The following is a 23,535-nucleotide window of genomic DNA, read 5'->3' on the forward strand; positions in this document are numbered from 1 at the left end:
TGTTATAAAATTTATAATTCACTCTTTTCTGTATATATATGTTTTACATTGTAAAGCGCTTTGATATGGATCTCATGAAAAGCGTTATATAAGACTAAGTTGTTATTATCGTTATTTTTATTCACGCGCTTTAATTTATAAATTATTGTGCAATTTACATATAAAAATTAAGAATGTAACAAGTTAGTCCAAAGTTGGCTTGCCATAATTTTCTAAAAAGGCACATGAACTTTAAGATTCTCTTTTTATTATTATGCCACATTCTTGTAGGATTAGTGTTCATTCATGTATTCATAATTTTAGGCCACTTTTAAGATCAGAGTCGCACACTCCATAAACCTTTTATCTTTCTTCTAAATATTAAATGTGCTTATTATATATCAATATCAAAAGCAAATGTCTGGGTTTTTTACAAATAAAAGATACATGTAGCAAAGACAATATACCGATAATCATTATCATAAATAACTATCACTTTATTCTGTATACGAGAAAAATAATTATCAAGTAGACTTTTTTCATATCTTGATGATATTCGTATATACCAACATGGAGGTGAGATTAATCTAAAATCAACTAAAAATAAAACCATTGCATTATATGAATATACGATATAATTATGTAGGGAATAAATAAGATTGGTTAGCATAATGAAACTCTCATATTGTTCGTAAAAATAAAATTGCCTACATAACGGAAGGGGATTTTTTTAACCAACAGTTGATATATGTGTATTACCACACTGATAGATTAATAATAGGTTGGTTAAATCGTGAGAGTTTAAATTATGTTTTAAAAGGCAATGCAACGGATTTCCAAATAGTGGGATTTGTTGGAAAAACTTAAATCAAGACAACTGTGTATCCCTAAAAATGGACATAGGAAGACAGAACTAGGTTATAACAATCTAAGACATTTCTATAAAACCATTAATTACAAAATAATTAACATAAGACATAGTGACAACAATCTCTATAGTGGTTCTTATTTGCCATTATCATTTCAAATGGTTTTTTCTTCATAATTATCAACCAGATTATTTCATCTTATGCGTTATTGTAAACGATTCCAAAATCCACAATCAAATTTTGTCTCATTATCATCGAGATATTTGGGCTAACCAACCCATATTCACATTCACGATTTTGATACATATACCTAGACTGTTTCACTCTGTGAAGAATTTTTTGATATATTTGGTTTTATTACATGTAAATATTTTTGAAAAATCTAAAACCTGGCTTTATTATCAGTAAATGATATAATTTTAAAGCGAATAATGAATTTTTACACGGATAGAATATTTTACAGCACATCTACCTGTTTAAATAAAATTCTCTCGAGGCGTGGATGTCTGTTTCTACACGTTTCATTGGGTTTCAAATACAATAGAATCGCTGATGGGCCAAGCCATAATTGAATGAATTACAGCTCTGGAAATATACATCAACAAAGTGGTATAAGTACAAACAATGAAACTTGATGACAGAGCACATAATGTACTGTTTTCCTAGCATTGGAATTCCAGGAAACAATAGTTCATTACAATTGGTGCATTAGTAGTGATGATTACATGTTTACTCTAATAGTAATATAAATGTTATATGAATTAAGTTTAAATCTATATAAATAGAATTCCTTGTACTTTTTATGATATCTACGAGTAAAATGTATGGAAAGAATCGAGTATCGTCATGGTAATGAAAGAGGTTCAAAGATATACGCGCGCTCCTCTTACGAAAGGCTAACACGGGGAATCTTCACTTCATAATTTGACCAAACTTGTGGCTATAGGCTCGGAGACCTCGCTAACTGTTAGGTGCGTGGTCACAACCTTGGCAAGAATCTACTCAATTACATGAAGATTACAAGTTTATTATCGATTCATATCCCCTGAACATCAAATTTTATTTATGCATTCAAGTATTTGGCTGAACGGTCGCGTACACGTCATGCCCTTAAACACATCTCTAATCGTCCATCTGCAGCGCCCATCTCATCCACGTGCTATATACGCTCACCTCTCTCTAGTTTAATTGTTGTCAAAAGTGGTAATTGCTTGATCGCCTGATCTCAAAGTGTGCTGGTGGGGGAACATGCACGGTCGAAATAGACGAAGTTACTTGTACTTTTATTTTATTTTTCATCTCTAAACGACTGAACAGGTGTAAATATCATAATTACGCAATCTTGCACTCTAGAACTACACCCGTCGTTTATTTTCAGGTAGTTTTTATGATCATTATTTTCATATTTTTTTAATATGCACCCAGTCCAACAATTTAGCAATGATCTAATCTATATAAGAACTGATAATGTGCTATTTTGCGAATGACCCTCTTTCTCTCAACGTTTCTGGCAAGACTTTACAATTGTCCAGTTTTTGTGTGAATCACACATCCGTAGTTTTAATGAAATTTGATCACTAATAAACCTTTTCGCTAGTATAGTATTTATTTGTTCGTTATTCCAAAAAAGATAAATAAATAAAAGAATGCTAAACACAATTGTCTCAAGAATATACATCCCTTTTATGACAAATTGCCAACAAACCGTTCGTCCATGGCATTAAAAAAATATCAACGAATCTCTATTATTCCCATGCCTGAATTAGTCATTCATTAAAATGTACTCTGACAGAAGCTTTTAAATCATTAAAATCTCCGATAGATTTTCTTTCAAATCACCAAATTATGATTTCAATTTCCAAATTCTTTTTTCTTCTGGACACATAATGTTTTTTGGTGTGTGTTTTTTTTTAAATTACAACCCGGACCCTTATCCCCTAAAATGAGTGTGAATCATGTTTGAAAATATTGGAATGAGTAACGTATCAAACAACATAAGTAATAAATCGAAAACAATCATCACTCATGGTAAATGAATGACAAGAAAACATGTTTATCATTGGGTTCGAAAGCGTATTGCTATCCCTATCCCTACTCCCTCCCAAATAAAAAGAGACTATGTTAAAGAGTATCATCCATGATTCAATTATTTCCTTTGTCGACGGAAGATCCTAAGTTCATTTCCCCATCCGATCAGCTGCCCATCATTTTCTTCTTCCAACCATTCCATCAATGGTCTAAAATATTCCTTGATAGCTGAGGTATCCATGTTGGGGGCACCAGTAAGAACTTCCATTGCATCAGGCCATGGGCGACTCATACCCATCTCTAACATTGATCTACAAAGAAACACAAAAGAGTCAATTGAATGAATACTGTTGATATTCATATCAGTCAATGCGTTCTGATTGGATATACTTTTAATACAGTTCTGTGTGGATACAGTATCGACAATTTAAGAAACCTTAGTTTTTTGTGATGCGCCGTTCTGAAGAGAAAAAATTGAGAGCGAGCCCCAAATTTACATTTTGAAATTAGTGCATATTAGATCTATCAGCCACATAACAGGATATTCAGTGAAATTTATGTTTTACAAAAAATACAATGTGAATGATTTAAACAATAGAGATGTTGTTAACTTGTTGCTTCCCCTACCAATATGCCCGTGAATGGAAATGTAGGGAGGAAGATGTGAATGCGGAAAACAATTTTGCTAAGCAAACGTTAAAAAATACCCGTGTTAGGTTAGATTAGTATAACACGACACTAACTAAAGCATCCTTTGATGTAAAGCTGTTCAATTTTTACCAAATGATGCAGTTCAAGGGAAAGTTTTTGTTCTTGTTGAACTGCTGAACTTAAAATCAACTTTCCGCCCCCCCAAAAAAAGAAGAAGAAGAATGAACATTAAAAAATAAGAATGAATAAGAATAAGTTGGTGTTAATGTTACACCATAATGACATTCCAACAGTTTGGTGTTGGACATTGATTTTAGGTATACCTTTTTGAGAGAAAGAAGAGAGGAGACAGTAAATGAGGACAGGTATAGGAAAAACTTACTTTAGTTTAGCTCCTGCTTCCTTTGAGTTATAGACATTACATAGATGAAGAGGACCTTGGTTATTTGCTGCTTTACAAAGAGCCTCGTGAAATTGAAACTGGAAGAGGAAACTCACAAAATATCTGAAAAAAAATTGATAAATAATGCTTATTCATCGAGAGGAAGAAGGAGTCACTAGCATTACAATTTCAGAGGTAAATCATAAAACACGAATATAGCGCAAGACTCTCTCAAAATCACCCGAATGAAAAAAAAAATGTTTGATCACTACCCTCTTCAAATTCTTAGAGCAAAAAACACATATACAAGTGATTGGTAAACCTTCGATTTCGGCTGATTATTTTAAGTTAAATACATAATTAAATTTAAAATGATGTGTTAACATTGGTTTGACTTTTAAAAAATCTGAGCTAGAAGGTATCACTTGTCACCTGTGTCTGTGATAAGTTACAAAAATGAAGCCCTGAAAAATTTGCGTTCGAAAATCATTATTTAGTGCTTCAAAAATTGAAATATAAAGTGACCAGAAACACCATCTTAACTTCATCCCATACAGTTATGTGTACTATTGAGGCGTCTATAAGACGCCTATTTACAAAATCGGGGTTTGCCTTGTAGTTTTAGCTTTTCATTCTCAATAATGGCTGTTTTCAGGGTTTATTAGTTCTAATACATGCACTTGTACACATGTTTCATCTTGGTTTGAGAATTTTTTAAAGCGGCTGCTCACAAAGTTATACAATACCTTTAAAGCAACACGAGATATGAATATACCCACCTGATGTAAGGCGTTCCCGAAGGTATATGGTATTTGGCACCGGGGTCAAAATCACTGCTAGTCCTCTTTACAGGTGGGACCAGCCCCTGATATTCCTCCCTGTAAAGGGTAAATACAAACATTTGAAATATGGTTTGAATGGTAGTAGAAGTAGAAGTAGTAGTAGTAGTAGTAGTAGTAGTACTAGTAGTAGTAGTAGTACTAGTAGTAGTAGTAGTAGTAGTGGTGGTGGTAGAAATATTAGTAGTAGTATAAGTAGTAGTAATAGTAGTAGTATAAGTAGTAGTAATAGTAGTAGTAGAAGTTAAGTAGTACATAGTAAATGTTGTAGATCATTATCAATGATGAATATAACAAGTGGAATGCCTCTGGCCGTCTCACCTGCATCACGCGATTCAACATAGCAGCAGTGCTGACTTTGAAAACTACTATAACTCGCACAAGATGTTCAGTGATACTTGGTTACTCTTATTTCCACGTTTTATGAACTAGACCAATACACTTACAGAGATAGGATGGTAATTCAACAAATACCCCCAATGTGGCCAAAATTCATTGACCTCACATGACCTTTGACCTAGATCATGTGACCTGAAACTTGGACAGGATATTCAGTGATACTTGATTACACTTATGTCCAAGTTTCAAAAGTCAGATCAATAAACTTGCAAAGTTATGATGGTAATTCAACAGATACCCCCATTATGGCCAAAGTTCATTGACCTTTGACCTTGGCCATGTGACCTAATATGCACACAGGATGCTCAGTTATACTTGATTACTCTTATGTCCAAGTTTTATGAACTAGACCAACATACTTTCAAAGTTATGATTGTAATTCAACAAATACCCCCAATTCGGCCAAAGTTTATTGACTCTGAATGACCTTTGACCTTGATCATGTGACCTGAAACTTGCACAGGATGTGCAGTGATACTTGATTACTATTATGTCCAAGATTCATGAATCAGATCCAAAAACTTTTAATGTTTTGATTGTAATTTAATACATACACCCAAATCGACCAAAGTTCATTGACCCCAAATGACCTTTGACCTTGGTCATGTGACGTAAAACTCATGCAGGATGTTTGGTGATACTTGATTAACCTTATGTCTAAGTTTAGTGACCTAGGTCCATATACTTTCTAAGTTATGATGAAATTCAAAAACTTAACCTCGGGTTAAGATTTTGATATTGATTCCCCCAACATGGTCTAAGTTCATTGACCCTAAATGACATTTGACCTTAGTCATGTGATATGAAACTCTAATAGGATGTTCAGTAATACTTTATTAACCTTATGGCCAAGTTTCATAAACTAGGTCAATATACTTTCTAAGTTATGATGTCATTTCAAAAACTTAACCTCAGGTTAAGATTTGATGTTGACGCCGCCGCCGCCGTCGCCGCCGCCGTCGGAAAAGCGGCGCCTATAGTCTCACTCTGCTATGCAGGTGAGACAAAAAACATCAAAGTGTGTAGTATTGGGTTGTTTGTCCCCTTGTTTGGTTAGAAGTGCCCCTTTCTTACCTAAGTTGCCACCATTTATCATTATATTCTTCTGGAGTTATCTCCCCTCGAAACACCTGCCACCTCCATTTATCAATCAGCAATCCAAAGGGCAAGAAGGCTATCTTGTTGAGAGCTACCTCCATCAAGTAGTTGATTTCTTGGCCTACAACATAGACAATGGCAATAAAAATAATTGTTTTCATTTATTCCGTTCAAAGTGTTAATCAATGTGTCAGACCACTGATATTTGACAAATATATTTATGTTCATTCCCATCCCATTTGAAACACATGGGGGTACGTGATCCACATTACTCGTAATACAAAGCATAATCCATGACCATGTGACTCACACAGAGAACCGATTTAGCATTTTTGTAATAAAAATATCAATAAGAGAATTAATATATAACGTATAGTATATGCATGGAGCTACTACCAAAGACATTTCTCTATGGCTACTACTAATAGAGAAGCTCCATTATATATGCAACATGTGGAGGCCCATCAAGCTTAACAAAATCACGTTTCATATATGTGGGTCTATTATTAAATCGTAATTATATTTTCCATAAGTTTGTTTATAGTGTTTGGGGATAAATCTTGAATGTACATTTTTAACTCGGTGGCCCCTTTTTATAAGCTCTGCTTTCTCCGGGGTCACCAAACCATCATTCTATTGTTATATTTAGTATTTACATAATTATGTAATTGTTTGTACCTGATGATGGTTGAATAAATTAAATTGATAAAAAAGTATTTATTTAAACAAAAACTCCCATGCAATTATTTATTATCAAGTTAAACGAGTCCTTGTTCTCACTAAATAACAATGGGTATAATCACATGTATTTAATTCCACTTACTTTTATCGATTTTGTTGGAATCTAGTAGACCTATCTGATGAAGATAGTCAGGGGTAACGACAGAGAGGGCTATAGTATCTCCTACCGCCTCATGAAAGCCAGGGTTAGCACCCCCTCTTAGGATCTCAGGTTGTTTGTTGTATTGAAGGTAATATTCACAGTGACCCATCTCATGGTGTACGGTGTTTAAATCCTCCATGTTTACTTCGGTGCACATTTTAATCCTATTAACATAATAGAGTTATAAAACTATGATGATCATGATGACGATTAGGGTTAAGGTGATTATGATAATGTTGACGAGGATGATGATGATGATGATGGTGATGGAGGTGATTGAAATGACAAAGATAGTGATGGTGAAAATAATGGGGGTGGTAGTGCATTGGTGGTGATGGTGGTGGTGATAATGATGATGATGGTGATGATTATTATTATTATGATGATGATGATAATGATCACACACAAAAAAGGGAAAAGTACAAGTATGATAACGATTATTGTGATAGTTACAATGCACATTCTCAATATATAATTTTTACTATTTTCGACAAGAACGATTAAATAATTCAATTTTACCTGACATCTCTGTACTCTGCGAAATCATGAGCTGATCCGTGACACACAACCTCCCTATCTTTAGGTTTCTCAAACATAGACCTCGTCCAGAATGTTGGTGGCATCTCATAAAGACCAAGAGACTTGAAAAACCTGAAGTTTCATTGAGAATACTTGTGTAATTTGATATTGATCTTGACACGCAGATGGTCCGTTGCCTGAACAAAATCATTAACTTCTAGTTAAATAATTTTGTTTAAAGGTATTCATTAATATGTTTTGTTTTATTAGGACCACTGACGTAATTCTGAGGAATGCGGGGGATTTAGCCCGTCCTTAATCAGCTTGCTAAAAAACACGAAAAGGAAATAAAGAGTGAGGGGTTTTCCAACAAGCACTGTGAGGTAGAACAATTTGGGAGATATTCTAACATTTTTTTTACATGCAAACAAACATTATTAGTTCCTTTAGCAAGTTTGGCTAAATACAGGGTGGAGATGGATAAATGATTTACCTGTTTGCAACTTGAAACATTTTTAGAACGGTCCATCCTTCTTCTTTCATTTTATTGGTGACATCTATAGTACCCTTGTTGGGGAAAGGCTCCACGATGTCGTAAATGTTATTCCATTGCTGTGCCCACATATTACCTACAGAAAAGGAATATTTATTCCATTTCGGTTTTATCAGGAATTTACAGTTGCTTATAAAAAACAAAAAATGGAGAAAACAACATTCCAATTATATTACTAAGTAACCATATCCCAGTAAACCTTGCATGTGAATCTTACAATTAGAATAAACAACCCCAAACATTATCATGACTTGTTTTATATAAAACTTGTATTAATAAAATTTACAAAATAAATGAAGATAATGGAGCAGTGGTGTAACTAAAGAAAATGCCCCCCCCCCCTCCAAGAAAAAGGTGTAAACAATGGTGATTTGCACGAAATTTCTTCGAATATACTATACTAAATTAGTATTTTCACTGCCCTTTAAAAAATCAGCAGTTCACTCCCCCTCTTTCTTAAAAAAAGTCTCTTATGTAATCGTAAAAGGATCCACCAAATACGTACCAAGTAAATGAGCTGGAATGGGGGCGCGCACGTCTACCTTATCTCCGTACTTTCCCGCCAACTTTCTCCTTACGTAAGAATGAAGCTGGAGGTACATTGGTTTGACTTCTTGCCAGAGTTCATCGACCTCTTCCTCAAATGTGGGGTCTTCGTACTTTTCGAGAAGGACATCGGTATAGGAATCATAACCTACGACAGAAATAAGGGTCTGTTGTAGTTAACACTCATTGAAACAAAAACAGATAAATTGATTTTTTTTAATTGAGAGTGTTATCAAATACAAACTGAAAAGATAAAACTTTCAATTGCAAAAAGTTTATTTAGACAGTAATTATGCAAAATTTCATCTGCAGATTTATATTTGGTGTGTTTTTAATAAATACAAAATAGGACAAAACTATGTTTAATTATCATATCGTATTATGACGTATAAGCCAATCAATTAGAAATAATTTATTTCGAAACGGTGCTGTTTCCCTTATTCTGTTCATGGTAAATTGTATTGAATCCATTAGTCATTCACAGTAAATTTGTTTTATTTTGGCTAATAATTAATCGGCCGCATGGCCGTGCACAGTTGACCCCCCTCCCATAAAAAAAATTGAAAATTTACATATTTTACTAATATTTGTCACAAAATTCACCAAAAGTATGCACGAAATCCTTCAATTTCACATTACAAAATGCAAAATCGCCCAAACGACAAGGTCGGTCGCTTCACTCCCTCGCTTTCGAGTTTTTGCAGACAAAATTACGCGCGTCCTGCCCTGTTCCCCCCCCCCCTGCAAAAAAAAACAATAAAAATCTGCGTACAGCCATGATTGATCATGAGGGAAACAGAATCACGCTGATTATACTTTGGTTCATATACCTCCTGATTTTGCCGCTTCGTTCTTCAATTCAACATAGGTCGGATAGAGCTTCCCGATCTTAGGACCTACTGCATCTCTCCATCCGACCCAAACCCGGAGAAGTTCATCGTAATCCCGGTTATTGGCCAATATGTTTTCTAGATCCGGCTCCAATGCGAGGCATCCCTCGGTCTTTCCTGCTGGCTGGTCGGATGGACATACTTTCCCTACGCTGTATATCGTCTGCATCTTATTCGTAGTCATTTGCAGCAATCTGAATAGTGTAAAATGTTGGTGTTTATAAACACCGTTAATGTATTTTTAACATTCAATATTTGGCAACTGATAATAATCTAAACATTGATGAAAAATAAGCAGGTAATAATTGCATAACTACACACCCACTCGGTAACATGGATTAAGATGAGAATATAGAATTCCGAAGGTGGATACAGATTTGAACAAAATAAACTTAAACAATCGAGATAACGTGACGAATTTGACAAAGAAATATTGGGAATCTCACCCTTTCATATCAATATTAATGTACATACAAATACTAACAAAAGGTATCAAAAACTTAAATTAAAAACTAAATTAAGTTTGGCTTTGATCTCGGCTGTCACCTTCCAAAAAGTGAATTGGTCATACCTTCTTTCACGTCCATCTCGAAGCTCACTGCCCCTCAGAGCGAATTTGAGCATTCTCTTGCTCCTGTCATCAAGTTTATCTTGAATGATTTTTCTTGCTTCATCTTTCATCTCCAAACCATAGTTTCCAGACAGCATTGAAACATTGGACAAAAACTGATACAAAGAAAAGATACAATATTTTGCCACTAAAAATTTTCAACTAAAATCAGAATTGTAGCCTCAGACTGTGTCTGCAGTATTATTCATTTTGTTATTGTATAATACATTTGTGGGTATGGTCTCTGGTTCTAATGCTCGAGATTAGGCATGTTAGGGAGCCTTAGATTTCTCATCCTTGATGCGGAATCTCCCAGTTTGGGACATGATCAGCCAGGGCCCTGCACGATTTATATACAGGGTATGTTGATGTAAATTTGACAAGCAAAAAAAAAATGGTTTTCTCTAAAAAAAAAATGAAGTTCATTTTGGTTCCGAGAAATTTGACAAGCATTTTTTTTTAAATTTCATCACAAAATGTATGTGCCTTTTGGTTACATTGATCTATTTTACCTCTTAACATTTTATTGTCCATTTATCAATCTTTAATATAGGATCTCATTTGATATGTTGTAATATTGTGTGGGGAGGATGTTCCTCTACACATCTCAATAGACTCTTTTTGTTGCAGAAACGGGTAATACGCGTCATTACAGACCCAGCTCCCTTTTCACATACCAATCCTTTATTTTTCAAATTTAGACAACTAAAATTTAGGATATTCATAAATTACAAGTTGCAATCTTTATGTTTTCTTATTTACACAATATATTACCTAAATTTTTAAATGATTGTTTTCAAGATAATAATCTAACTGTTCCTTACACAACCAGGCAGTCAAATCACATCCGTGTTCCTAAATTAAAATATGAGTTTTCTCGGTCCACAATCATTTTCACTGGTCCAAAGCTATGAAACTGCTTCCCGATATGAAGGGTTGCCCTACACCGTCTAGGTTTAAGAAGATGTATATAAATAATCTAATTATTTTTCTCCCTGATGTTACTTCTATCTTTAATTTTTGAATGGCTTTATTTCTTTATGTTTGTTATTTGCTTGTGTGTTTATGATCAGTCATATGTTATATTTATATGTTGGGGACAAACCCTTGATAGGCCCCGGGCCTTTGTTTGTCCCTCCACTTTTTAATATTCTGTTAATGTTCCGTACTTTGTTTATCCATTCGTTTTTTTGTACCAAGTTAGTCTATGTATTGTATTATTCATTGTTCTTTGAATCACTTTGTGCAATTTTGATGTAATTTTTATTGAATTGTTGAAATAAAATGAAATGAATTGAATTGAATTCTGCCACACCTACCAGAATTCGAGGGGATGCTGCCTATGTAAAATAACACACACAGCATCCCCAGGAAAATAATGGAGGTGCTTCAGCATCCTCAGCACCCCCGCTTCCCAGGGTCATGTGATCAGCCTCACGGCGCATGAATAGAAGGGGAGCGCAGTGATAATGGAGAGACGATTGTTTGTCATGCTGGGATAAAAGGTTGTCAAAATCCATGTTTCATATTGATGATGATGATTATGATGATGGGTTCTTGTATAGCGCCGGTATCCGCCTCAGCTGGGCGCTCATGGCGCTTGTTCAAGACCCAAGAGCCATCGAACTTTTTTTTTCCTCCGACTTTTTCGTCTCCTTTTATATCCAGACCACATATATCACGTTTCAATCGGGTTGCAAATCTTGTATCCTAAAAAAAAAGTCTCGCCTCAATTTTTAAACAAACAAGAGAGATAATTGGTATTACTGGTGTAATCATAGAGTTATCAAGGATGTATTATTTGATTCGGACGGTATACCCTCATTCACCGTCCTCAACAAGACGGCACAAGGAGTACGCGTTTTAAGGAAAGTAAGATAAATGCATATTTTATTTATTTGTTATTTGACTTGAGTTTAGAATGTGAAATTGGAATTTTAAAAAATTAACAGTAAGCGCCTACATGAACTGCGTGGTTTTCCACAAAACATTCTCAGGTTTATTTCGTTTTATGAGGAAAGGCATTGGTTATCAATGAAATGCCATTAATAATTCATGAAAGAAATAAATTGAGAGTCTCACCTCGATCATCGATTCATGGAATTAAAAAAGGACGCTGTCTGTATAGGAATAATCCCAATTTTGCACATGCAGATATTTATAGGTGACTCATTTCAGACACTATCTTGCAAATAACATCATCCATGTAATCGCATCGTGAAATTTAGATTATCTGGAAAATAACAAAATGCTGATGATGTTGCACTCAAGGATATGAAACCCATATCATGATGAATGATGGATGGGGGTTTCTCCATAAACTACATGAACAAAGTGACATATACAACCCGTTTGAAACTCGATTCTAAAGTATCATTAGGATTATAGGCCCCACCATGGAAATTGAAATTCGTTGTTTATAAAATTAAAAAAAAAGTTATTTCGTGTTTTAACGGAAGAAAATTATACCACCCTTTCCTTAAATTCAATTAACAAAGCGAATATTACTAAAGAATATGTTGTTTTTATACGGATACATTGTAGGTTTATGATGAAAAGGGACACAACGAATCATCCGTAGTTTAGTGACTACGTTTATATGACGCGTGCCTTTCAGTGATCTTTGTATTTCTCGCAATAAAAACGAAATGAAATGAGACTTCCTATATTTTCGCTTTCGATCTATTCGTTTATACCTCAAAAATCGTATTCATGGACAGATAAAACATTGGAATAAACATGTCAAATTCAGGTATACGGGCGAAACAAGGTCAGCGTTATGAGCGACAAAAAGAAGGAGAAACTGGGAGAAATCATTTTAGAAAGGTATAGGCCTATACACAATGATACGAGTTGTATATACATACATAACGATCGCAGAAGACGCAAATTTCTGTTGATTTGTGATAAATTGCATTTATTCATTGCGGGGATTACGCCCACCTCATTTTATGTGAGGTAAGCATCGAATAAAACCTTCAATATATTCATATCGTAACATATCATAGACTGAAGGAGGGACAGAACGTAGGAAGTGTTTGCGCTTCTTTTCCCCGTTTCTAATTAGAATTGCATTGTATGCCGGGGTTTTGAACATTCTATTTTTCGATGAGTTGGGGGGTATTAAAAGAATTTTTGAAACGTCGTCTCCCAGCAGGTTAATCTCATGCAGGGAAGTGGATTGGTTTCTGGATTATCATTGTAAATATCAAGTTAGTCATCTTCTTTTTGTTTGTTAAGGAGAACAAGATAACGTCAAATATCCAGTTGCTCTTTCCACCTCACAAAAACACGAGGGTGGACAGATGCCTAGAGCATAGTTTATGATTATCCACAACCTATTTGGTCATACTTATTAGAACATCATGATGTCATAAACCTTAATAATAGAAAATACCTCATATATCATCCTAAATGACGATACTGTCGCAATGCCTTCCTTAATCATAGCCCTCATCGTCAATTTAAGATATAATTTACATGTAATTAAAATCACAAATATTTCAATATTATGGTTAATAACAATCTGATAGCAGCTTGAAAAGTTTCCGGAACAGAATTATATGCACGTGACTGTACGTATTGTAGTATTCAATAAAATTTATGCCAGAGAAGTTACAGCTTCATGGAAGCTATGAAAGCATTATGCGATCACAAGGGTCGACTTGACGATGAAAAATTAAATGAAGATTGAGGTTCTGTGGACAGGCTTTTGAGGGGAGCTGACAGCATAATGTTTCGGGAAGTAATACCTGAAGACCCACTTTTATTAGTCTTTCAATGTTCTTAGTTTTTCATTCACATTTATGTGTATGTTCATGTTTTGTTTCTATTGCAGATTCTTTATATGTAATGCGCTTCAGTGGCGTAACTACGGGGGGGGCATGGGGGCACGTGCCCCCCCCCCATCGGCTGGCAAAAAAAAACAGGGAAAAGGAGAAAATGAGGGAGAAAGGAAGAGAAACGTAGTGGGAAAGAATAATTATTTGGTCATTATAATGTTATATTTTATTATAATTATGTTATATCACATAAGAAATAGTTTTATCATAACTTTATGAAACATACATAATTTGTTTAACAAGATATATAATCCTGTTGAACTAAAACCTGCTGTTTCAAGTCAATATACACCAAATATTATTTCCTCGAACTTCGAGTTATTATTGATTTATGTAGTGACATATGCTTCTTTTTCATGACTTCTTAAAGAGATTGCCTCATTTTAAGGTCTAATATAAAACATTTCCTGTATACGTTCATATTAGTGGATTGGTGAGACATGTCTGCTCTCCGTGAATTCCTAAAATCATTCCTTAAAAATGTTTTTTGATCTGAATATCAAAAATTTTCAGCTCGCACTTCGCGCTCGCATCATTTGGTTAGAGTGAAATACGTATGGTCTTAGTGAAATCCTACAAACAAGCTTCAGAATTCTCTTCAGGTCCAAATTTCCTAAATTTTCAGCTCGCACTTCGAGCTCGCAATATATTTGATGAGTGAGATGCCTATGATAAGTGCTTCATGTGTTTAGATGTATCACCAAGCGCTTGGCACTAGTATTAGATGGCTATGATGAGATATGTATACTCATAATGGATTCCTAAAAAATAGTCATAAAAATGTCCCTGTTTAAATACATACAAAAATTTCAGCTCGCGCTCGCATTGTTTGTTTAGCGAGACAGGTAGTATCATGACTACAAAAAAAAAAAATTAATGTCCCTTTTTAGGTCTGAATATCAAAAATTTTCAGCTCACGCTTCGCGCTCGCATTGTTTGATATCCGTTTAATGGCACTGTCCTTAAAATCCCTCAATTACATGTAGGTCAGTATACCTGGCGACTGAGTGCGCTTCGCGCGCGCTCCCCAATTGACTCAAAAAGTTTGCTGGTGCCCCCCCAATGCCATGACCCACGGTACGCCACTGATGTGCTTTGTACCTTTCCAAGAAAAGCCTCTGTAGAAATGTTATTATTATTCATGTTATTATTATTATGTCGGTAAAACATTAACTTTTAAATAACATGTTATCCTTCTAAAAAGGATGGTAGATAAAACAATCTGCATTTTCTTTCTACTGCGGGGCTAAATTATAATTTCATTTTAGGTAAGCAGTGCATGCAAATTCAACGAAGAATTTACCACTAAAAACAAATTCGCCTAAAAAGATTGATCAATCTCAATTCATCTAATCTAACCAAAAAAAGGACACTGTTAATATTTTTCATGTATTCATGTCTATCATATCCAATAGTTTAGTCGAATGAATACATTTAATACAGATGAAGAGAATACATTAAGAGAACAAATGATTCGGTAATAGCATCTTTTTCAACGTTAAGGTTCTTTTGTTTTACTTTATTTAGCGACGTGCGGTAATATCGATGACTTATTTTGGATGCTGCTAAGGTTCGTCTCAATTAATTTCCTGGTAAAACTCACTTCAGTGTTATATTTGGTAATATTCGTGACATAATTCCACGAAGCGAGAGCAGCAAAGTGTGATGTCTCGGCCATGGTGAAATTTAGGACATGCAACCATTCATTGATAACTGCTGGATCATCCACAGTACCTGAAACATTGAAATGAATACAATAGGTTTTTTTTATCTTTTTAAACATTTCTCAAGGAAATTTTTAGTAATTAATGTTATATAAGTGCACAAAATAAATGGTAGACCCAATACCTCCTTTCTTTCATGAATTCCATTGGAAATTTAGAACATCAACGCCATTCTCCAATTAAATTTTCAAAAATAAGGAATGGGACCATTTTTTTTACCATTCAATAGTTGTTCAGCCATTAATTTACACCAATTCAACGAAATGTGAACAAGAACAGGAGTGAGATTTTTTAAAATCAATAACCTTTCTTGTTTCCATGACGGCTGCCAAAGATTAATATTTCAACTTTTCTCTGGCATTGTATAAGACAGACCAACGATATTGGTGTGATAATGTGTAGCACAAGACATAATTCAAAGTATCCACCTGTAAATGTAGTTTGGTACAGCGTATACGTAAGACTAAATATTACCCATTTGCCTTTAATCACTGATATTTGTAGATAAACAGAAAGTTCATAAATGATTTATGCTTATTTCTATATCTATATTTCCACACACAAATTAACTTACATCATTTGACTTGTTTAAAAGCTACTCATCCGTTAATGTAAATACAAAAACACTTTGATCGTTATCACCACTACCACTTTGGAAAATGAAATATAGATGTCGCGGTATATTTTTTGTTCTCACGTCATTATATTCTTGAAATAGTAAATACATGTACTTATACTATGTGTTTTCCAAACCGACACTTACCATACATGACATAATCGACACAATTTGGACATAGCAGACAAAGTTCTGCATTCTCGTCCAAACATGCCATACGTCCAATAAGTCCTCTCGTCTTTTCGACGAACTGTTCAAGTTTGTGAAGATCAAGTTGAAGAAAGCACGTCACATTGGTGATAAAGAGTACTGAAGAGAGGACAGCGTATATGGTCCATCGGATGGACGCCATTTTGTACACGTTCCTGTAATACAAACATGAATTGAAAACAGAAAGTTATGTAATGAGGTACAATGACGGAAATCAAAATTTTGCTTTATTTCTGGATGAAGGAATATCCTCTACCTTTTCTCCCCATCTCTCTTACTCATTTTCTCCCTCTCCTCTTCCGCCCACCTCTCCCCCCCCCTCTCTCTCTCAATATTCATCTGTATAGGCGGATCCAAGGGGCTCAGGCCCCTCCCTCCATTGGCGGCGCAAAAAATAAGGGGAAGGAAAAAGGGGGAAGGGAAAGGAGAGGAGAAAAGAAAAGATAAAAATGAAGGAAATCAAGTGAATAACAACACGTGGGGATAAAACTTTGAAAATTAAAAAATAAACCTTTTATGTCTTTAAATACCACTTTCGCTAGCGCTTCGTGCTCGCATTGCCTCGCATCCGCATACATTCGTTATTCTGAAGCTTCGTTATTCCGAAGGTTCTTTATTCCGAAGGTTCGCATTTCCGAAGGTTCGTAATTCCGAAGGTTCGTTAGTCCGAAAACGAAATGAGGTTCGTAATTCCGAAGGTTCGTTATACCATGGTCACATTTGCTACGGCCGCCGTAGATTCTAAAATTTCTACGGCGAGTAGCAATTCTACGGTCGCCTCAGAATTTCCACGGCCACTTACTCTAGCGGTCACATATGCTACGGTCGCCGCACGGCGTATTTTTTAATTTATGGAGAAAAGAAATCTGCGGCTGACGTAGCCCTTGAAATCATGACGTACGGTCGCCCTAGGGCGACCCTGCGCTGGCCGTAGGTTTTTGACAAATACTACGGCAGACGCAAGGTGGCCGCAAGGCGCCCTCACGGCGGCCGCAGGGGGACTATACAGTGAGAAATACCATCATGATATTTTACATTAGACATTTCATTTCAGAAAGTTTTCAAAGTGTCGCACCATGCCCATGCGCGTATTCTGGGCGGGAGGGAGTTTGGGTTCGGGGCCTGGGCCACTGGGTAGGCGAAAAGGGGGCGCCATAAAGAGGGAGGAAAGAAAGGGAAAGAAAAGGGAGATAAAAAGGAGGGGGAAATAAGAGAAAGAGAAAAGGGAGAAAAGAAAGAGAGAAGGAAACAAGAAGGGAAAAGGAGAGAAGAGAAAAGGGGAAAGGGGGAGGAGTAATAAAAGTGCTGGGGCGCCAAATTGATGTTCGACTTAGGAAGGGGGTCGCCAAATTAATGTTTGATACTGATCTGAATATTATATGTTCGACCTAGGAAGGGAGGGGGGGGGGGGGCAATTCGACCTTTGTAGTGATTCGCGCTCGCATCGAATGATTAGTTAGATGACATCATGTTAATGATTACCTAAATTCCTTAGAATGTCTAGTTTTGGAACGGAATATAATCGAATAATTTTTAAGTGCCCATCCTGATCATGATTACCAATAATGCTTAGAATTTCCAAACTTTGGGTCATTTTGGAATATAGACAATCATCAGCTCGCCCTGACAGATAGATAGATACCCATCCTGCTCATGCTTACAAAACTTCTCAGAATATTCTATTTTCAGGTCTATACACAAGCTATCAAAATCGCGTTCGCATTATTTATTTGGACTTATGAAATAAATCTCCCTATAACCATGTTAACTTGTTTGTATGAATAAAGTTAAGATGTTAATAAACACGTTAGTCTTAAGTAAGAACTACACCCTAGGAAACAACAACAAAAATCAGCATTTAACTCACCATGATATTTTACCCAAGTTAGCCGCTAGTGAAAGGGCAATATCTGTGCTTCCTGGTCACATTTGTTTTTTTTAAGTGGTATTACAGTATATCATATTCATGGATAGTTTGCTTTTTATTAAGTCATAATTAAAAAAGTTGTCTGCAGTTGTCCTTTTCATGTGATTATGAAATAAGATAATTCAACATGCATTTAAGGCACCTGTTTGCCTGACGAGGAGGGGTCACCATTTTTTTCCGAAAAGTACACATGCATATGGGCCAAAATTATAGGGCGGGCCCCCGAGGTGCAAAATTCTGAATACGCGCCTGGTGGCTTCCGAGCAGATAACACAATAGGAGAAGGGGAAAGGAGGAAAGAAAAACACGAGGTCAGCCGCACGGCCACCGTACGCTCAACGTACGGCCGCCGTAGACCGTTCTACGCCATGCCTACGGCTAGTCTAATTTCTACGGCGAGCGTAGAAAAGAAAAAATGTTATAACTCCGAGTTAAAATTCTACGGCCACCCCTACGGCCTGTAAAAAGTAGGAATCCGCCGTACGTCGACCCTGCGGCCACCGAAGATTTTCTGCGGCCGCCGCAGAAATCTCTCGAATTCATGTATCTACGGCCGCCGTACGGCCGCCGTAGAGCATATGTGACCAAGGTATTAGTCCGAAAACGAAGTGAGGTTCGTAATTCCGAAGGTTCGTTAATCCGAAAGCGAAATGAGGTTCGTCATTCCGAAGGTTCGTTAGTCCGAAAACGAAATGATTAACGAACCTTATTTCGTTTTCGGACTAACGAACCTTCGGAACAACGAACCCTATTTCGTTTTCAGATTATCGAACCTTCGGAATAACGCCACAAATGTTCGGATTAAGGAACCCTTTTACGTTTTCGGTTTAACGAACATCGAGGTATATGCAATTTACGTGTTTCGGAATTACGAAGTGTAACCCTTCGCATCATAATGTGTTACCTACGATCCATATCCTCTTCATATTATTCTCCTACATAATGCTTGAAATAGTCCTTAAATTTACCCCTTTTCAGATCAATTTAAAAAACAAATAGCTTGCGCTTCGCGCTTGCATTATTGATTTAGAAAGGTACCCTTCATTTTCATTATGAAAAATTGTGTTTAGAATGTCCAGATTATATATCTAAATCTAAAAAAGGAAAAGAAAAGAAAACAGATCGCGCACGCATGTTTATTGAGACACGCGGTTTGTTCTTTATTCAAAACATGCTAAAATTGCTCAATTTCAGATCAAAATATAAAATAATATATTAATATATATCTGCTCGCATTTTTCATGTAGGAAGATACCCATCCTTTTCATGATTACAAATTATGAATAGTGTCCCATTGCTATTTCTAAATCTCATTTTTCTGCCTGCGCTTCGCGCTCGCGTAAATCGTCTAGTTAGCTTGTTCATGATTAAAAAAGGGCTTAGGTTGTTAGGTCTGCATTAATTGATTGTTTAAATGTGTATCGTTTCCATTGGTAACTCCAAACAGTCCATATCATGTCCCTTTTCGATCACGCCAGCATATAAAAAAATTCAGCTCGAGCTTCGCGCTCGCAGTAATTATTTAGTCACATATAGTCACGTATTGTATTACGGGACTCTATCATGATTCCGGAGGCGAATATCACTGCATTCGAAAACAATTTCGTACCGTACGACTTCCACAGTTCAATTTCACAAAGCAATAGATAGCACAAGTTTGCAAAAACAAGGCGAAAATCTAACTATTAGCTCATGACAGAAAATAATAAATATATCCCAGTTTTGCATTAACAATTGAGATATTTTCTGACGGAAATATGGGCCTGATTTCCCGTATTTCAATCTCGACTGCTCCTTCGATCAAATGATGAAGTGTGGTGTATTGTGGGTGATCGTTGGTACTCAAGGTACCGTGCGCGAGGTTTACCGGATTTCGACGAAACGAACGAGCATAATATTGAAAAGAGGCATGGAACATGCAGCTAAAATTGAAAAAAAAAGAAAGAGTTAGCAAACCCAAATTTATTACCAGGTACCAAAATCTGCCCAGATTCGATTTAAAAAGCGAAAAAAAAACTTAGAATTTACTCACGATATGATATATGAAGAAAAAATCACTTCAATTCTTTCTTAATTCATAGTAATAAAAAAATATCTTTACCCGTGCGGCGCGCGTCCGAAATCATGATGTAATTTGTCGCGCACGATATTGTTTTCCGTGGAGGGTGTGATGCAAAGAAAACGGTTGGTAAACATAATAATGTTACCATTCTTAAAGCACTGAAATAATGGTGTACGGCAATAGGATACACTGCCATACGCATCATGTTCATGATCACAAACATTGCTTAGAATGTTCAATTTTCGCAGTCGCATTACTTAATCAGGGCATATACAAAAATATCTTGTTTGTAAGAATAAAGATACAAAGTAATTGTTACGACTAACCCTTCAAAGAAACCAACGAAATTCAGCATTGAGATGCCGACCGGGGAAAATATGGATGAAAATATTTTTGGGGACCCCCTTTCGGCGGAAGCTGGATCCGCCCCTGCATCTGTTCCGCCTCTCTATTTGTTAGTAGTATTTTTGTGTAAGAAGAAGAAATACAAGTGAAATAATGTCTATGTGCATGTCACCGACAAAACCTTGTAGTCTTTCAAACTGAAAATATAAAAACATAAACTTTATTTTGATTTAGGAGAATGCTAAATTATGGTAAGTGTCTACGACGTATTTCCGGGTGAACTTTGTTCTTTCAACATTGTTCAAGTGTTAAGATGTTTAATGTGTTTTCCCTACCTCGGTGTTTTTGTACTTATAGGCGATGTCAAGTTCAGTTTACATCTAATAAAATGTTAATTACGCTCGTGTGGTGAAAGTTAATTAGCGTCTGCATTTTGAAAACACCGTGCGTATTCTTCTTGCCAATTTGGAGTTACCGTGAAGATTAGAAATGATGATGATGGAGTTGTGTCGTAAAGACTCGAGCTCATATGAAAAAACAACGGTTTATACGGACGACATCAACATGTTAAAGTACCTTCACTTTTTATAGAAGTACTGAGAATATTCATTAATTTCAAAAGTTTGTGCACACATAATAATGAGAGATGAACTGTCTAAATGCCCTCTCCCAAATAAATAAATAAATAAATAAGTAAATAAATAAATAAATGAATAAATAAATAAATAAATAAATAAATGAATAAATAATAAATAAATAAATAATAAATAAAGGCTTTAGCTCTCAAAAAGGAGCTGATTTCTCATCCCCATGACACTTCGACGATTCAAAATAAATCAAAGGGAAAGTTGAAAAGAAAATATACAAGAATATCTGATAATGGATAGTGTTTAGTACTGATGACTCTCTTAGATTTGATGAACAAAAATGAGAGCCCCACGGTAGACCAGCATGCAGCACCATGATTGATGCTGCTGAGTAGGGCCATCCTCCCGTTTTCATTTGTCAATTTCACATGTATTGTTTTATTTTGCTTGTAACCGAAAAATCAAATCAATATTTTAAAAATGCTCCTTTAATTGTGAGTATAAAATATTCATTTCTATAAAAGAGTATGAGTGTTTGTATGGAGTCAATATTTTGTAAAACGGAAGAAATTTAAGAAGGTGTTGAAACAGACAAGACCTCGAGGACCACACCTGATATGGTTAGATTACATCCTCTAGAGTTTGAACATATAATATCAAGGGAAACTGCCAATCCCCCTACTTGATTTTTTTTCAATATAAATCTTCATCTTTGTTTTGGTTTGTTATTGTCCGTCACAAAGCCAGACATGTTGAATCAAAAGACAAAATATAAAGGTCGGATCGGAAATTGATCAAAGAGAGACCGTGTCTACTAATCAGTTTCTTATTAACTAAGCTTTGTGGAAGACGTGAAAGAGAAGCGTGCCATAATAAGTTAGACGTTCTTTCCTCGATGATATAAACATGTCATAGTTTGTAAAAATGTATTACACTAATAACCTTTCATTTTTAACTTGGCCTATAATAAATCATTACAAAGTTTTGCTTCCAAAGGTCTTATAATCATCGATGTTATGCTGCATGAATATAATATTTGAACTGTTTAACGTTACCTTTTTTGGGGGGAGGGGGCGGGTAGTATGTAACAATACTGACAGCTTTCCTTAAACCATTTTGACACCATAAAAAAGGAATAATGTTCACATTTTCCAAATGTATATTCTAGCCCAATGGTTTTAACGTATGGAACGCTGCTCATGCACGCTATGAGGCTTATTATACAAATTCTACTTTAAAGTCGCGGGCTACACATGCAGAGTAAATTACTGAAATCGAACCAACGGCCTCCTGATTTAAAGGTAAGATTTAGAACATCTCTACTCATATTATGTACAACCACATTTCTTGATGAGACCAACATGATGGTCGCACTTCATTTAGTACTATGTCATTATCACATTCACTGCAGGTGGGGTATGTGTGAAGTCAATTCCAGAGATAAATTATAACTAAACTTACGCAAGGCTAGTAAAGCGTCGCAAGATGATTATGATCTCTACCTTCCAGACAACAACGCCTCCACCTTGACATGCATGTTAGCATTCACCCTCTCATTTTGGCCAAAAAGAATCTCAGTGTAAAAGGGTAGCACATAATAATTTCATGATTGATTATTATGTTTACAATTATATAATCAAAATTGCTTTATAAAAATAAATGTGACATGGATGGGTTTGAATGAAAGTGGCCTAATAATATTATTTACCAAACTTTATCATCATAGCATCATGAAGAACAATATTACCAACGTATTGATGACTAAAAAGTGACCATATTAGACAATGCGTCTGTTGTATGGGAGCTTGAAGGAAAGTGGTTTAATAATTATTTCCAAAGCTCTACACCATTCTTATGTTAAAATGTAATAATTCATTTAGTTATTGATTCAAACTTCCACAAATTACCATCACACGCTTCTATATAGGATTAATGGAAAAACACTGCATTCAGAATTTGTTTTTTTATTATTCATA

The 23,535-nt window shown here is 35.5% G+C and overlaps 1 protein-coding gene across 1 annotated transcript in view; it reads right to left on the reverse strand.

Moving 5' to 3' along the window:
- Positions 1 to 443: 443 nt before the first annotated feature.
- The window catches only part of LOC121410880 (angiotensin-converting enzyme-like), a 30,475-nt gene continuing 7,383 nt past the window's right edge, over positions 444 to 23,535 (reverse strand). Inside the window, exons 2-13 of the mRNA XM_041603233.1 lie at positions 16,576 to 16,793; positions 15,692 to 15,822; positions 10,208 to 10,362; positions 9,577 to 9,830; positions 8,706 to 8,894; positions 8,141 to 8,276; positions 7,648 to 7,779; positions 7,069 to 7,292; positions 6,222 to 6,366; positions 4,689 to 4,787; positions 3,910 to 4,032; positions 444 to 3,187 (exon numbers count right to left, since the gene is read on the reverse strand). Of these exons, the coding sequence (XP_041459167.1) occupies positions 2,995 to 3,187; positions 3,910 to 4,032; positions 4,689 to 4,787; positions 6,222 to 6,366; positions 7,069 to 7,292; positions 7,648 to 7,779; positions 8,141 to 8,276; positions 8,706 to 8,894; positions 9,577 to 9,830; positions 10,208 to 10,362; positions 15,692 to 15,822; positions 16,576 to 16,793 (1,999 nt within the window). The 3' untranslated portion in view covers positions 444 to 2,994. The remainder of the gene's footprint in view (positions 3,188 to 3,909; positions 4,033 to 4,688; positions 4,788 to 6,221; positions 6,367 to 7,068; positions 7,293 to 7,647; positions 7,780 to 8,140; positions 8,277 to 8,705; positions 8,895 to 9,576; positions 9,831 to 10,207; positions 10,363 to 15,691; positions 15,823 to 16,575; positions 16,794 to 23,535) is intronic.

This window comes from Lytechinus variegatus, chromosome 3 (assembly GCF_018143015.1).
Source record: "Lytechinus variegatus isolate NC3 chromosome 3, Lvar_3.0, whole genome shotgun sequence".
NCBI classification, from domain to species: Eukaryota; Metazoa; Echinodermata; class Echinoidea; order Temnopleuroida; family Toxopneustidae; genus Lytechinus; species Lytechinus variegatus.